We start from the raw sequence: 13,797 nt of genomic DNA on the forward strand, positions 1-13,797 counted from the left end.
GGGAAGGTTTGATGGGACTTTATCTTAGTAAAATGAAAATTTATGTTATTTGTTTTGTAGGTCACAGAAATCAGATTATAATTTTAGTTAATAGTTTTAACCTCAAAAAGAGCAAATCAAATCCTGAGTCTTTTTTGGGGAGGGTCAAACATTTTATGATAAGACAATATAATATTCTTTATCTTATGTTTGTTTTCATAGTAATTTTTAAAGATTTATCTTTGTAAGAATGTTCAAATGCTTCATCAATTTTTTAAGAGACTCCTTTGATATCAAAACTATTCTCTTTGAAGCACATTCTAGTTGCCAGTCTTGTCAATTTTCTTTTCTTCCACTGCGAATGGATCTAGCTCGGTTAGATCTTTGTCTGCTGATGCATTGTATACGAGTGGGGATGTTTCAAGGCCTCCTGTCACCTTTCATCTTTTCCAAGATTGTAATTTCTCTCTGCAGTCCGTTCATACATATATGTGGTTAAACAGTTCTTAATGATTTTTGCCTGCCATTATCCTAGAGATAATGCACAGATTTAAATCATGGGAAATCAGCGGCATGGTGGGTGTTCTTCAGAGTTTAAAAGATAAATGCAGTATAAAGGAAAATGCTGTAAGCTGCTGTGTTAGGATAATATTTTTAGACAAATCTGCACATTTTGACATAGAATCCTTTAGTACATTAACAATTCTTAGGGAATTATTTAATTACTCAAGGAAGATATTTCATGCCATGATGGTAGATTACTGTGGTAGAAGATGGTGAAAGGTGATATTGCACTAATTCTTGAAGCCTGCTTTAAGTGTTAAAGGTACATCATCTCAGTGACAGAAGCATCTCAGATTCAGTAAAACACAATCTGACCGAAGTTATGTGTATATTGTGAGATACTCTTTGCGGCATAACCATGAATTCTAGAAGCTGTCAGTGGTTGTGCTTGTCCTTGTTTACTAAAAATTTGATTAATAATTGACTAAACTGATGATTTGGGTTGCTTATGAAAAGAAATGTTGACCTTAAAGAGGTCAGTCAATCGTACTCTTTTTTGATCAGGAGTGAGGAGCTGATGGGGACTTATAATAATGCCTTAGATAGAATAGGTCTGTATATTAGCAAGGGGCTTGAGAGTTTCTTGTATCAATTTGGACAGGTGATTCAAAAAGTCAAACGAACGAACAGGATGGAGGAAAAAGACCTAGTGGTTTGATTGATTGTAGCAGCACTTTCAATCAGTTGTAAGATAACGATGTCATAATAGCTCAATTTTATATAAAATACTCCTTGCATTTATTAAGAAAGATAATTATCAACAAGTCAGGAAATGTTTTGTTAAGAATGCATCTACTAATATCTGCATATGTTAATTTGAGGTACTCGGGAGATTTATTTAATGTGAAAATTAAGATGATATCTGCAGTAACCCTTTCATAATGCAACAACTTATCATCCAGGGTTGGCTTATATGGGTCATCATAAGAAATGGTCTAAGGGAGGGCTATTCTGTACATTTTGTGAAATTGCTATAAATTAAAACCACTTTGCTTAATGAACACATGATAAAGTACATGAAATTCTGTAATTTTTTTTTTTCCAAATCTTCATTTGTATATCCACTTTCAGGATGAAAAGAAATAATAAAGGAACAGCCAGGTGTGGTGGCTTATGCCTGTAATCCCAGCACTCTGGGAGCCTGAGGTGGGTGGATCACCTGAGGTCGGGAGTTTGAGACCTGCCTGACCAACATGGAGAAACCCCGTCTCGTCTAAAAATATAAAATTAGCTGGGCATGGTGGCATGCCTGTAATCCTAGCTACTCGGGAGGCTGAGGCAGGAGAATCGCTTTCCAGGAGGCGGAGGTTGTGGTGAGCCAATATCGTGCCATTGCACTCCAGGCTGGGCAAGAAGAGCGAAACTCCATTTCAAAAAAAAAAGAAGAAATAATAAAGGAAAATGTCTAAAATTTGCAATATAAAGATAATCAAATTAATATAAAAAAACTTTCTGAATAATTCCCCATTTTGGAAGTTTGAGTTGTCGTTGTAGGTGTTAGTTGTCATTTTAATTTAAATTTTTACAATTGACCAGAGAAACTATTATCAGTGATTATTGTGGAAATATGAAATTTAAAATTAATGTTCTAAATTTTAAATATGAAACATTAAAACTAGAAGCATTGAGTTAAACAAAAATTAGAAATTTACTCCAGATTTAAAGAATCTTGATATAATTGAAACTGAAAGTCTCTTGCAGAGCACACATATAGGTCTTTATGGAAAACGTCCTTTTTCATTTTTTTCTTTTTTTGGTCCAACTCAGTGCATTAGTTATGATAGATTAGGTTGTAGAAACAAATAGACTATAATATTTATAATGGCTCAAAATAGACATTTCTGTGCATCTCCCAGCACAGTCCGATGCTTGTGTCCAACTCAGGGGGCAGCTTTCCTCTGTTGATGATTCAGGGCCCAGGCTCCTCCCATCTTGTGGCTCCTCTTCAGTTCTAGTGGCCAGTGCCTTTGTCACTAGTTGTATAATCTTGATGGGCATGCTATAAACACTTATTTAATTAGCTAGAGTGCCTTTGCCAACTTCTAATAAATAGGGTGAAAGGCTCTGTGGAAAGTTGCTCCCTTTAAATAATTTTTCTCTTTTTATTTCTTTTCTTTTCTCCATCCTAGGGGTGGATATATAAATTGAGACCTGCTAAAAATTTAGACAATTTCATGTACTTTGTGCCTGTGGAGGCTGTTTTTCCCACATACTGAGGAAAAAGAGAACAAAGAAAGAGAAATTATAATTGTTAACATTATGAATTAATTTGAAGTCATCTCCTTTCAACATGACATAGGTGACATGTATTCTATACGCTTGTGTATGTACACAACACACCTGGAAGGAGACACAGAATCTCTTAACAGTGGTTCTGTCTGCTCAGACTGATCGGGGGAAACTGGGGGGTTAGGGGCCCTCCAATCAGTGTATAACTATCTCTACTGCTTGCACTTTAGCCTGTGCATAGATTGCTTCTTAAAATAAAAACAACCATAATTGTAAGTAGAAAAATAATTATTTACAGAAGTGTCAACCAAGTAAGCAGACATTAATTGCATTTCTCCTGACTTAGGGGTCCAACATCACTGACACCTGCACTGAAATGCTAATGTGTGGAGTCTTACTGAAAATTTCTTCGGGAAATATTCAAGAACGGGTGTTTTTTCTTTTCGATAATCTTTTGGTGTACTGCAAAAGAAAACACAGGTAAGATCTTAAGCAGGACACACTTCAGAAGTGGTCACAGTTTCTACCTTTCCCTCTGTGCTTCCCAGAACTCATCTATCCAGCTCACAGTTTCTACCTTTCTCTCTGTGCTTCCCAGAGCCCATCATCCATCAGTGCATTTCTTCACATATATTCAGTCTGCTCACTGGTTGTTCACTTCACCTTCTTGTAAAACCTAAACTGAAATGTCACTGTCATCTGATGATGCTGGGTCCTCAGAGCCCTCTTGAGGAGAGGTGCAGTTTGTTCCTAACCCACATATCTCAGGCCCTGGAGGAGAGGGTGGTGTGTCTTCTTTGCTTCCTAATCTTGTTTCCCAATCATTTCCCCCTCTTCCTTCAAGAATCCCAGCACATGTGAAGTTCATGCCATGAGTCTTTCCTCTCCACTACCTTTCCCTCATCTCCCCTTTATAGAACACGTAATATCTCACTGTCACACATGAATTTAGTGATTTCTCTAGCTCTTGCATCATTTTCTTTCTACCTTACTCCTGTTGCCATTTTGGGGGTGTTCAAAACTCACATGGATGATCTATCCAGAATTTTGGACCTGAAAGCCCACTTTCTCTTCACCTGCAATGAGTCTTTCTGCCATTACACTTGAGTCTCCTGTCCTAGGGCCATACTTTTACCTTGTCAATACCAACAGTCATAAAATTGAAATCTCCATTTCAGGCATTTTACTCTGAATATCATCCTCTATCCTCCTAGCTGTATTCCTCTGGTATTGTCACTTCAGTTATTCTGACTCCAAACATTGTCGAAGATCTCTTATCTCAAATTTTAAAAGTCCTTTATCTTGTGTCACACTGTCACCCTTCATAGCAGACTTTCTTGCAGGAGTTTTATGTTGTCACTTTTTCTACTTTCTCACTTGCTATTCTGGCATGAGCAACATTCAGCAAGATCTTTGTTCACTCACCTCCACTGAGCTACTCCCATCAGAATCTCCGTAAGAAGCACTACTGTGCTTCTTACTCCAGTGGTCACTTTTCTGCTCTTTAAGGTTTTGTTTGTTTTTGTAGCAGCCTGTAACTTAGCTGAGCAATCCTACCTTCCCAAAACACTCTCTTCTCTTTAATGTTATTATACCCCACTCTCTTGGCTGGATATTGGAGTGCTGTGGGGCTCTGCATATGACTCGTTTTCCCTCTTCATATTCATAGACTCTTCCCAGCTGATTTTATCCAGTCCCATCACTCATGTCCCACATCTGTGTCAGTTGCTCTCAAATCTCTATCCTTAGCCCAACATTCTGGACTCCTACATCCTGCCTGTTGTGATGGCCATGAGGAGTCTCAACCACAGCATGGAAGAAATGGGATTCTGGGTTCCCCTTCCTAAAGCCACTCCTCTCCCAGCTTTCCCTTTCTATTGTTTTCTCAATTCCAAAAATTACGAGTTAGCCTTGGTTCCTGTTTTTCCCTCAACATCCCACATCCAATCCATTAGAAAATCTTCCTGCATCTGCATTGAAAACTTACAAACATCTCTCCACATCTCTCCATCATCATTACTACTCTGCTCCAGGCCACCAGGATCCCTCTTTGGTGACAACAGTTGTCTCCTAACTGACCCACCATATCTTTTCTTACGCCTCCACAATTTATGCTCTCCACAGAAACCAGAGCACCTTTTATAAAACAAATCAGTTCATGTTGTCACCTTGCTCAAAGCCCTCATTGGCTTCCTAGAATAAAGTTCTTTTTGTTTGTTTGTTTTGTTTTGAGACAGGGTCTTGCTCTGTTGACCAGGCAGGATAGAGTGCAATGGTATGATCATAGCTCTCTACAACCTTGAACTTCTGGGCTCAAGCAATTTTCCTGCCTCAGGCTCCCAAGTAATTGGCACTATAGGCGCATGCTGCCACACCCAGTTGATTTTGTTTTTCAGTACAGACAAGGTCTCACTGTGTTTCCCAGGCTGGTTTTGAACTCTGGGCCACAAGAATCCTCCCATCTCAGCCTCCCGAAGTGCTGGGACTATAGGCGTGAGCCACCGTGCTTGGCCCCACCTAGAATAAAATTCACACTCCTTACCCTAGTTTACAAAATTCTGCCTGGTCCAGCTCCTGCCTGCCTCTCACATCATCACATCCCATTTCTCCAAACACAATACCTCCCTCCTTCCTTTAGCCTTCTCTTTCTCCCATCCCTTGATTATGCCACATGTGCTCCCTTCTTAGGGCCTTTGTACTGGCTGTTTCCCTTCCCAGTGTGCCCTGTCCTTTGAGATTTCCATGGCCAGATTCTCTGTGGCTTTCAGATCTCACTTAAAAATCACTCCCTCTGTAGTGTCTTCCCTGACCATCCCATCTAATGTGGCCTCCCAGTCACTGTCAATATCGGGAAAGCACTTGTCACTTGCTATTTCTTTCATTATTTGTTTGTTTACTTCCTGCCACCTTTACTAGATTAGACTGCAAGGTTCATGAGAACAGGGGCCTTACTGCTCCTTCAATGCAATTTCTCTGGAAATTGGAGCAGACCTGTGATAGACAGCTAAGAAACACAGAATCAATGAATGAGTGAATGGAACACAAACTAGTCCCCTGTAGAGCTTAGCCATCATTAATGTAAATAATTTGTGTTTAATGTTATTGATATAATACTATTTGTTTTAAAGCATGAATATACTTTTTTCTTGAGAATGTTCTTACTTTATGGGATGTTTTCTTAAACTCTTGGGAAAATTTTTTTGCATGTTGATTTTAAGCAAAATAGTAGAGTGACATTTAATTGAGAAGTTTCCTGAGCCTTTACATACTTCACCCTAACCATATGTAGGACACATTTGTTTTAGTGAAATGGTACCAATGGGTTCATTCAATTTAAAGGTAAAGCAGTAGTTGAAAGTACAGGATTTTAAATGACTGTTTATTCCAGGTTCAGCATTTAGAAAACTATAGTCAAATATTTTCTGGTAGAGTGAGAATTAGAGACACAAAACCGATTGATTTATAAGACAGACTTAAGGGAGAGTTATTCTTCGTCTCTTATAATGAGTCTTCTTAAATCAGTTATCAAGATGCCCAGAGCAAGTTAGAAAACATTTGGTAGCTATGATGATGATATATGGTAATTCTGCCATGTGGATTGTAGTATTAGAATTCCCTAGTAAGAGACACTAATTCAAAAATGCAATTATATAAGCCGAGAAAACATAGGAATACAACATGTATCTTCATGAGAGGGAACAGATTAGGATTAGAGCCAAAAAATAATTAAATTGTTGACATCTCTATTCTAATGAGTTTTTTAAAATTCCTTTTTACCACATGTGAAAATGAATCTTTTATTATGCTCTTCTAGGTTCTCTGTGTTTGATAGCAAGATTGAGATTGATAGAAATTGGCTTTTGGAAGATGTAGGAGAGGTTGTTATTTTACTTGTGTGTTACTCGTTAAGAAACTGTAATGTGAATCAAGGTGTTTTAGTGCAATTATTAAAGGTCCCCATTTGAGAATGAAATCTTTTTTCATTAAAATTGATCCCATCTTTATCTATGCCTGCCATCAAGACCCAAATCTTTTGCAAAATTAACATTAGTGGACAAATCATGATATTATATGGTCTTATGACTGGAATTGCACATTAAACACAGGAAAAGTTTAACAAAATTAAAATCCTGCTATTTAGCAAATGCCCTTAATGAATGTATTATGTGGATCAAATACAGAGTGGTTAGAAATGGAAATAACAAAATAGTTCAACATGTCCATTCCCTTCCAGGACTGGAGAAGCTGCTTGAGCAAACCATCTGTTCCCTTCACTTAGAATACTTCACTCCTTTATGAACTTCACCTCAGCATATGCTTTCTAAGATATAGAGATCTTTCAGAAAATATGAGTAAAGGGAGCCTTTTACAAACTTCCATAATGTTGTAATTATATGAACTAGAGACTTGATGAATTTAATTCTAGAATTACATTCTTTAAATAACAGAGTGCTAGATTAGGCATCCTTGCTCTGGATATTTCTAATATTATTAATCTCAGGAGAAACTAGTTTTAAAAAAAGTTGTGATGTAGTATTTGATACGTATAACATGATATTGCTTAGTTTGGCTTGTTTAGGAGTTTTAAAAAATAGTATCATAGCGTTTTTAGTTTCTTGCAATTTATAATTTGTATTCAACGTAGTTTCTAAAAATATATATCCATTTTGTGTGTAGCAAAAATTTATTCATTTTACCTGCTGCATAATATTTCATTAGTTGAATGCATCACAATTTAATTATTCATCCTCTTATCAATGGGCTTTAGGGTTGTCCTGAATTTTTCTACTATTGTATACATTCTTGTATATGTGTCCTGGTGACCATTGCAACACATAATTAATTAGGAATTAAATAATGGAATCAAGACATTTAAATTTGCAATATTATAATATGCAGCATAATTATTTTCAAACTATAGGCTTTTCAGTCTTTAAGCTTCAGTAGAGTCATTTTCTGAAGAGATCAAAATCTATCTGAGCTAAGAATTATAGAATTGATCAAACACTTACTGGAATTTTGTGTTGAGTATTAATATCTGCAGCCTAAGAGAAATATACAAAACCCATACAGAGTTCACAGTAAGATCATAAAAAATGGATATATTGAAAATAGAACTAAGTGATGGATTCTTATATATAATCCATGATTATTTTGCCTGTGACTAAAACTGTTAAGGATATTAAGTCTTTTCAATATGATTGGTTTTAAGTTAGATGTACCAACTTACAAGAAATTCTGTTTTTCAAAACACCATGATATTATTTTCCAGCTGGAAATAATACCTGCATATTAGTTACCTGCATATTAGTCTGATCTGCATTCCTCTCTATAGTCAACCTCCTGTGAGGCCAATTTTCATAGCTACCTGGGATGAATTCCTAATTTATAGCATTGATTTATGCTTACTAATGAAGAACATTTAGAGGTTGCTTTCAAAATGAACATGGGGAGTGCAGGGTGATGAAGGTCTGGGGCTGACAAACTGTCCAGTCAGACTAATGAATCGATTTGCTTAGTTTTCTTTATAGAGATGAAGGACTACTAAGTTTGGATGAGGCTTGAGGACAGCTAAGTCAGGAATATGCAATTTTTTTCCAAGGAAGGAGCCCAGAGAGTGTGATAGCATCTGAAGATATGTCCCTGGCCTACCCTATCCACACCAGGGCAGGTATCTAACTGCACACGATAGGAAGAGGGGGCGTTGCAGTTTGTGTACAGCTACATCTTAACTTGTGTTAGGTGTGTCTACATAACACAACACATTAATCATTATTTGACTATATTAAATTATTAGCCAGATTTTGTCACTGAGTCCCATTGAATAGTCTAGGTCAATGGAAATCTCTTGAGTGACTAGGTATTTTTTAATCCCCTTGAATCATTTCTTAGAATTTTTCCTGTTTAATTTAATGAAAGAAAAACATTGAAAAAATATTTTTCCTGTGTGCTTAATGATTCAAATACAAACATATATGACTTCCTAATTCATTGTTAGAAATGGTCATCTGTAAAGCTGGATTTTTGACTTTGTGTTACATACTTTTTAAGATTAAAAGCTGGCACTAGATGTAATATACACACAGTTTTGAAATGTTTTGGGTATTTTAGAAATAAATAAGGCCTTCATGAAGGATTGCAAAGGTATTAAGAGACTTGTTCAACAAGTATACAGTGATTATATTATAAAAATATGATAGGAGAAATATTTTTATAGCTGGATATCACTGAGCTTAAGAACCTCCAGCACAGCCAATTCTTTGAAGAGGGATCATAAGTAATAACTGGAAATTACCAGTTAGTTACTGAAAAATGAGTCATGAAGGTGAAAGAAACTCAAATGAAATTTTAAAATGGCCAGTTGTTAGTGTCTGTCAGAGTCTGATTGGGCACCGCTAATGTCTTATATTGAGCAAAAGCACATACTCACTCTCCCACCTGTGTACTATCCTTAGCTTAAAACTTGAATTTATTTTTAAAAATTAGTATGCAAGTTGCATACTTCATTAAAGCAACCAGTGCTGTTATGAATGGGAAGACAAATGGAAAGATCTCCAGGAGTCTAATGTTTGATATTGTCGATTGAATTGGTGTCTTTTTTCAAAGAATTGCCTAAAATATAGTTTTGACATTGTTTTACATTGTTTAGTAACAAAGTCTTTGTGATTTAATTCCATCTTAAGACGGTTGAAGAACAGCAAGGCATCTACAGATGGACATCGGTACCTTTTTCGTGGCCGGATCAACACGGAGGTGATGGAAGTGGAGAATGTGGATGATGGCACCGGTAAGTGATTTGTAGATTTTAAATGGGATGCCAATAGTAAATAGAAAACTCCTTTGTAAGACAGATTTCTCACTTGGATAATTCACCTGACATGTATTAGAGCTTAGAAATACTTTGTTAGGTAAAGTGGTTGGGTAGAGAAAAGAGAAAGGTGAGACAAGGGAGGGGAGGACTACTGTGAAAGTGGAAAATTATATATAGCCAAAACACACTAACATGAAACACAGATACAGAGAAATAGCCGAGTAGTGTCCCATGGCATTCACGGGACTGAAACAGAGAGCACTGTGCAGAAAAGAGTTAATGAATGAATTTTCTTTAGTTATACTGTTTTATAAGCATATCAATGATGTTTTGTTCCTATAATATATTCACTGTAGAATATAGCAAACTATAGATTTGTCTTAGCTATGTAGTTGTTTTTCATATAGACAGGTTGTCAATTTTCTTGTAAGCAAATTGTGAATGGAGGTGGTTTGTGTAATTTTAAGTTCTTGTTTTAAATATCTTATTACTCAAAGGTAGTAACTTTTTGCTTCATAGATTTGAAAGTGTGGGATTTAATAAGCTAATTTATGAAATCATGATTAGTCACAAACATTAAGTAAAGTTAAAATAAATTGTACTTTCTATTTGAAAAAAAAAAGTTGTCTCTAAAATAAATACTTAGTAAAGTGAATTCCATTTTTCCCCAGTGATTTTAGTTAGAATTTAAAAAATATGCTTCTACGAGAAAAGACAAGATGAAATGCAGTATACTAACTGTTGCTAAATTTTAGTGATATTCGTTATACATGTGGGATTGGGACACAGATCAGCTCCCTCCACCTCTCACATACCTTCATTGTCACTCTGGGGTCCCAGAGGGGAGAAGAATATTTATAATCTGTCAGAAGCACAGAATTTCAAATGCTCACCTGTAGGCAATTTCTCAATACCATTGTTAGCATCCGAATAAATTGTCAGGTACTTAAAATAATGAACTGTGATTGCTGTAGGTAAGGGAAAAAGGAATGCAATGAGCAAAACTCAAGTGGTGCCCGAGACTGAGCACTCAGCTTTGGAGCCATGCTATTGTGTTCATCCAGTAGAGAGGTTCCTCAGTGGCTAACTGTGGGGTGGTGTGGAGTTGCCAGACAGTTGGCAGAGGTAGATATCTCATTTCAAATCCCTTTCTATGCTACAGACTGTAATGCAGTTGCAGATACTCCCGTGCTAACATGTGGGACCTAGTCGGCTATCTTTCCATAGCAGGATGTACACATTATTTTTTACAAGGTAGCAGTAATTTATTCTGTGCTTTCTAAGAAGACTATATAGTGACATTTAGAAATGTTATCCATCTAACATGCTAAGAGCTGTCTTGCCTCTGTAACCTGCATGTTCAAGAGACTACCCAAACGCCCAACTTTGAACCTGAGTTGGGAGGAAGTCAGATAGTAAAAGAAGAACACTAAAAACTTCTACTCTGTTCTTTATTGGACCTGATTACCCATAATGGGACCATCTCTCCACTGTTGCTTAGGCGCTTCCTTTATTTTCTTCCACTTTTGGCTTTCCCATGGGCATAGAGTCCCTGGCCTTATTTCCTGAGAGATTGAATATCCACCCCTTATGTCCCACTTTCTCCCTTCACTACCCGTGATGTCAGTGCCACTATTAGTGCCATCTGCATTGGTGGTCTGACTGAGTTGTGATAGTGATTACTATGATTACTGTGCTTTTGGGCAGCTGGAGAACTAGATAAAGAGATGTAAGAGCCCAGGACCTTTGGAGGCATGGCCATAAAATGCTGTCTTCCAGTGTATCTGGGCCAGATTGTAAGGGAATGAGATCCTATGAAGGGTGACTTGAATTGCACAGATGGTTCTTGGATTCAATTCCACCTGAAAGTTTTGTTGATGCTAGTAAGATTCCAGCCTACAGGTCCCCAGTTCCTGAGGGCAAAAGCATTGTGGAAGGCAGGGCCTAAGACCTTGTTGTGTATGAATTAGAAGAAAGACACAAAATTGCAGGATATTTAGTTGTCATAAATTAGTTGTCCGATGGAACCTCTTGACACAAATTCGCAGGCTTGATTTTCTTTAAAGTAAGATGAAAACATTTATTACATCTTGTATTATTCAACTGGGGCTTTCCCCCTCTTTACTTTTTCTTGAATATATATAAGCAGCATGTAGCAGGAATTTGGCTGTACCTGGTCACTACAAGGTCACTTAAAGAATTTTCAGCCTGCAACTGGATACCATACCCTAGTTTCCTGCAAGTACAATTTAGTTTTCTCATGGCTATATCTACTAGGTTCCTGGGGGGTCTCAGACTTGGAAATTGAATAATAGAAATTTTGAAGATGGGTAGGATCTTGGTGATCAATTAATGTACCCCAATAGCATTTCAGATGATCGAAATGAGTCCAGGTTTGAGAACTAACTTGTCCATGTTTACCAAGCTGACTAGGACAGAGCTGGAGCTAGAGTTAAATTTGCTGGGCTTCCATGTACATGTTTTGTGACATAGAGAAGGACCAAGTGGAGAGCAGTGAAGGAACAAGGCATCAGCGTATGGAGGTTGGGTTTGGTTGCACCCAGAAATGATCTGGGTGCTGCATGAACTTTCTTCCTTTGTTGTTTCCTTGGTCATTTCCAGCATAGCATCTTCATTTCTTTTTGATGAGCTCAGGTTTTAAGTCTGCTATATTTTTTACTTTACACATGAAGCTCTGATGCAGATGGATCTCAGCAGAGCTGATTAATGTCCCTATGCCAAGTACTCCCCATACTTGGCCTTGGATAAGTTAAATGAGGGATAAACAGATACTATCAGGCTCATCTGTCATTGCCAAAAGAAAAAACAAGCACCTATACCATATTTAGTTATAAATAATAAAATGGATGAATTGATATATATATATATATGTATTTTTTTAAGCATGATTAGAACTTTTTCCTTTTTTTAAATTGAGATGGGGTGGTGGTGAGGAGTCTCATTATCTTGCCTAGGCTGGACTTGAACCCATGATTCTCTCAACTCAGCCTCAGTAGCTGGGACTACAGGCATGCAACACTGGGCCTGGCACTTAGAACTTGTGATGGAAAATGGAATGGAAAAGTTTTTCTTCTATTTGAATTATACAAATCCTGAGTATTTTTCTATACTCTATGTATAATAAAATAGTTTTCTAAGGAAGAAGCTCTATCAGATGACTAATTGCATTGATATAGCTCAAAACTTGCAGAAAAAATAATTGCACTTGGGATGAGACAAAAGTTTTCAGCCAACATGTAAACATCTCAAATCTTTTGATAAATAATATTATTGTAATTTTATTCATAATACTTAATGACTTGGTTTATATCATAGTTATATCTTAGTATAGAAAGAAATTTAAATGATGGTATGATGTGCAAAAGTGCAAAAATTTGTATATATATTTATTTAAGTCTGTCCATGTTATTAATTAATTCCTATATTCAAGGCAGATGTTGACCTTTGCATTTGTGGCCAAATTTCCATTCAACCATTCTTCAGATTTCAACTCTCAGTGAATCTAAGTTATTCTTTGAAGATTCTTTCTGGGACTACTAGTTTGATCATGATGCTATAAAGAAAATTCAGCTTAAAGGCAATAGTAGGAAAGCTATTGAACTTCCTAGAATTAATTTTCATGGTAATTTTTATAGTGCATGACTGGAAAGCCATTCGGAAAGTAGTATCAGATCATTAGTATTCTCTCTTATGCACTAGTTTATTTCTATGGTTGGACAGAGGGCAAGAACGTTGACCTTTAGAAAATGTGGTCTGTAGTTCAGTGTTGGGCATACCATAGATTTCAATATATTCGTCAAATTCGAATTGGATAAGATGAAAAATTTTTATTCTTAAGGTGTTCTTTAAAAGTAAGTCAATTAAAAAATTTTAGCTCTCCCTTTAGATATAAATATTTTAAACTATTCTAATATGTTGAATACATTTTTTTATAAAATTAAATTGTGCTTATTAAAGAAACTTTGGACATTGCAGAAAAATAGAAAGGCAAAAAACAGTAGATAATAATGTCATACAAAGACAAACACATAAGACTATATAAAAACTATTTCCTGCAATTTTCCTTTTAATGCATAGATTTAAAAATGCTTGAAAATGTGAACTTTATAATTTTGTATCCTTTTTCACTTAAATCAAGTACCTGTATTATCTCAATGATCGTCATCTTTATCTTCATGCCTTATCACCAAAAA

At 36.4% G+C, this 13,797-nt stretch overlaps 1 protein-coding gene across 1 annotated transcript in view; it reads left to right on the forward strand.

Moving 5' to 3' along the window:
- Positions 1–13,797, forward strand: part of PREX2 (phosphatidylinositol-3,4,5-trisphosphate dependent Rac exchange factor 2) — a 285,119-nt gene that overhangs the window by 83,177 nt on the left and 188,145 nt on the right. The window contains exons 8-9 of the mRNA XM_063606803.1: positions 3,119–3,252; positions 9,456–9,559. Coding sequence (XP_063462873.1) covers positions 3,119–3,252; positions 9,456–9,559 — 238 coding nt within the window. The remainder of the gene's footprint in view (positions 1–3,118; positions 3,253–9,455; positions 9,560–13,797) is intronic.

This window comes from Pan paniscus, chromosome 7 (genome assembly GCF_029289425.2).
Source record: "Pan paniscus chromosome 7, NHGRI_mPanPan1-v2.0_pri, whole genome shotgun sequence".
Taxonomy (NCBI): Eukaryota; Metazoa; Chordata; class Mammalia; order Primates; family Hominidae; genus Pan; species Pan paniscus.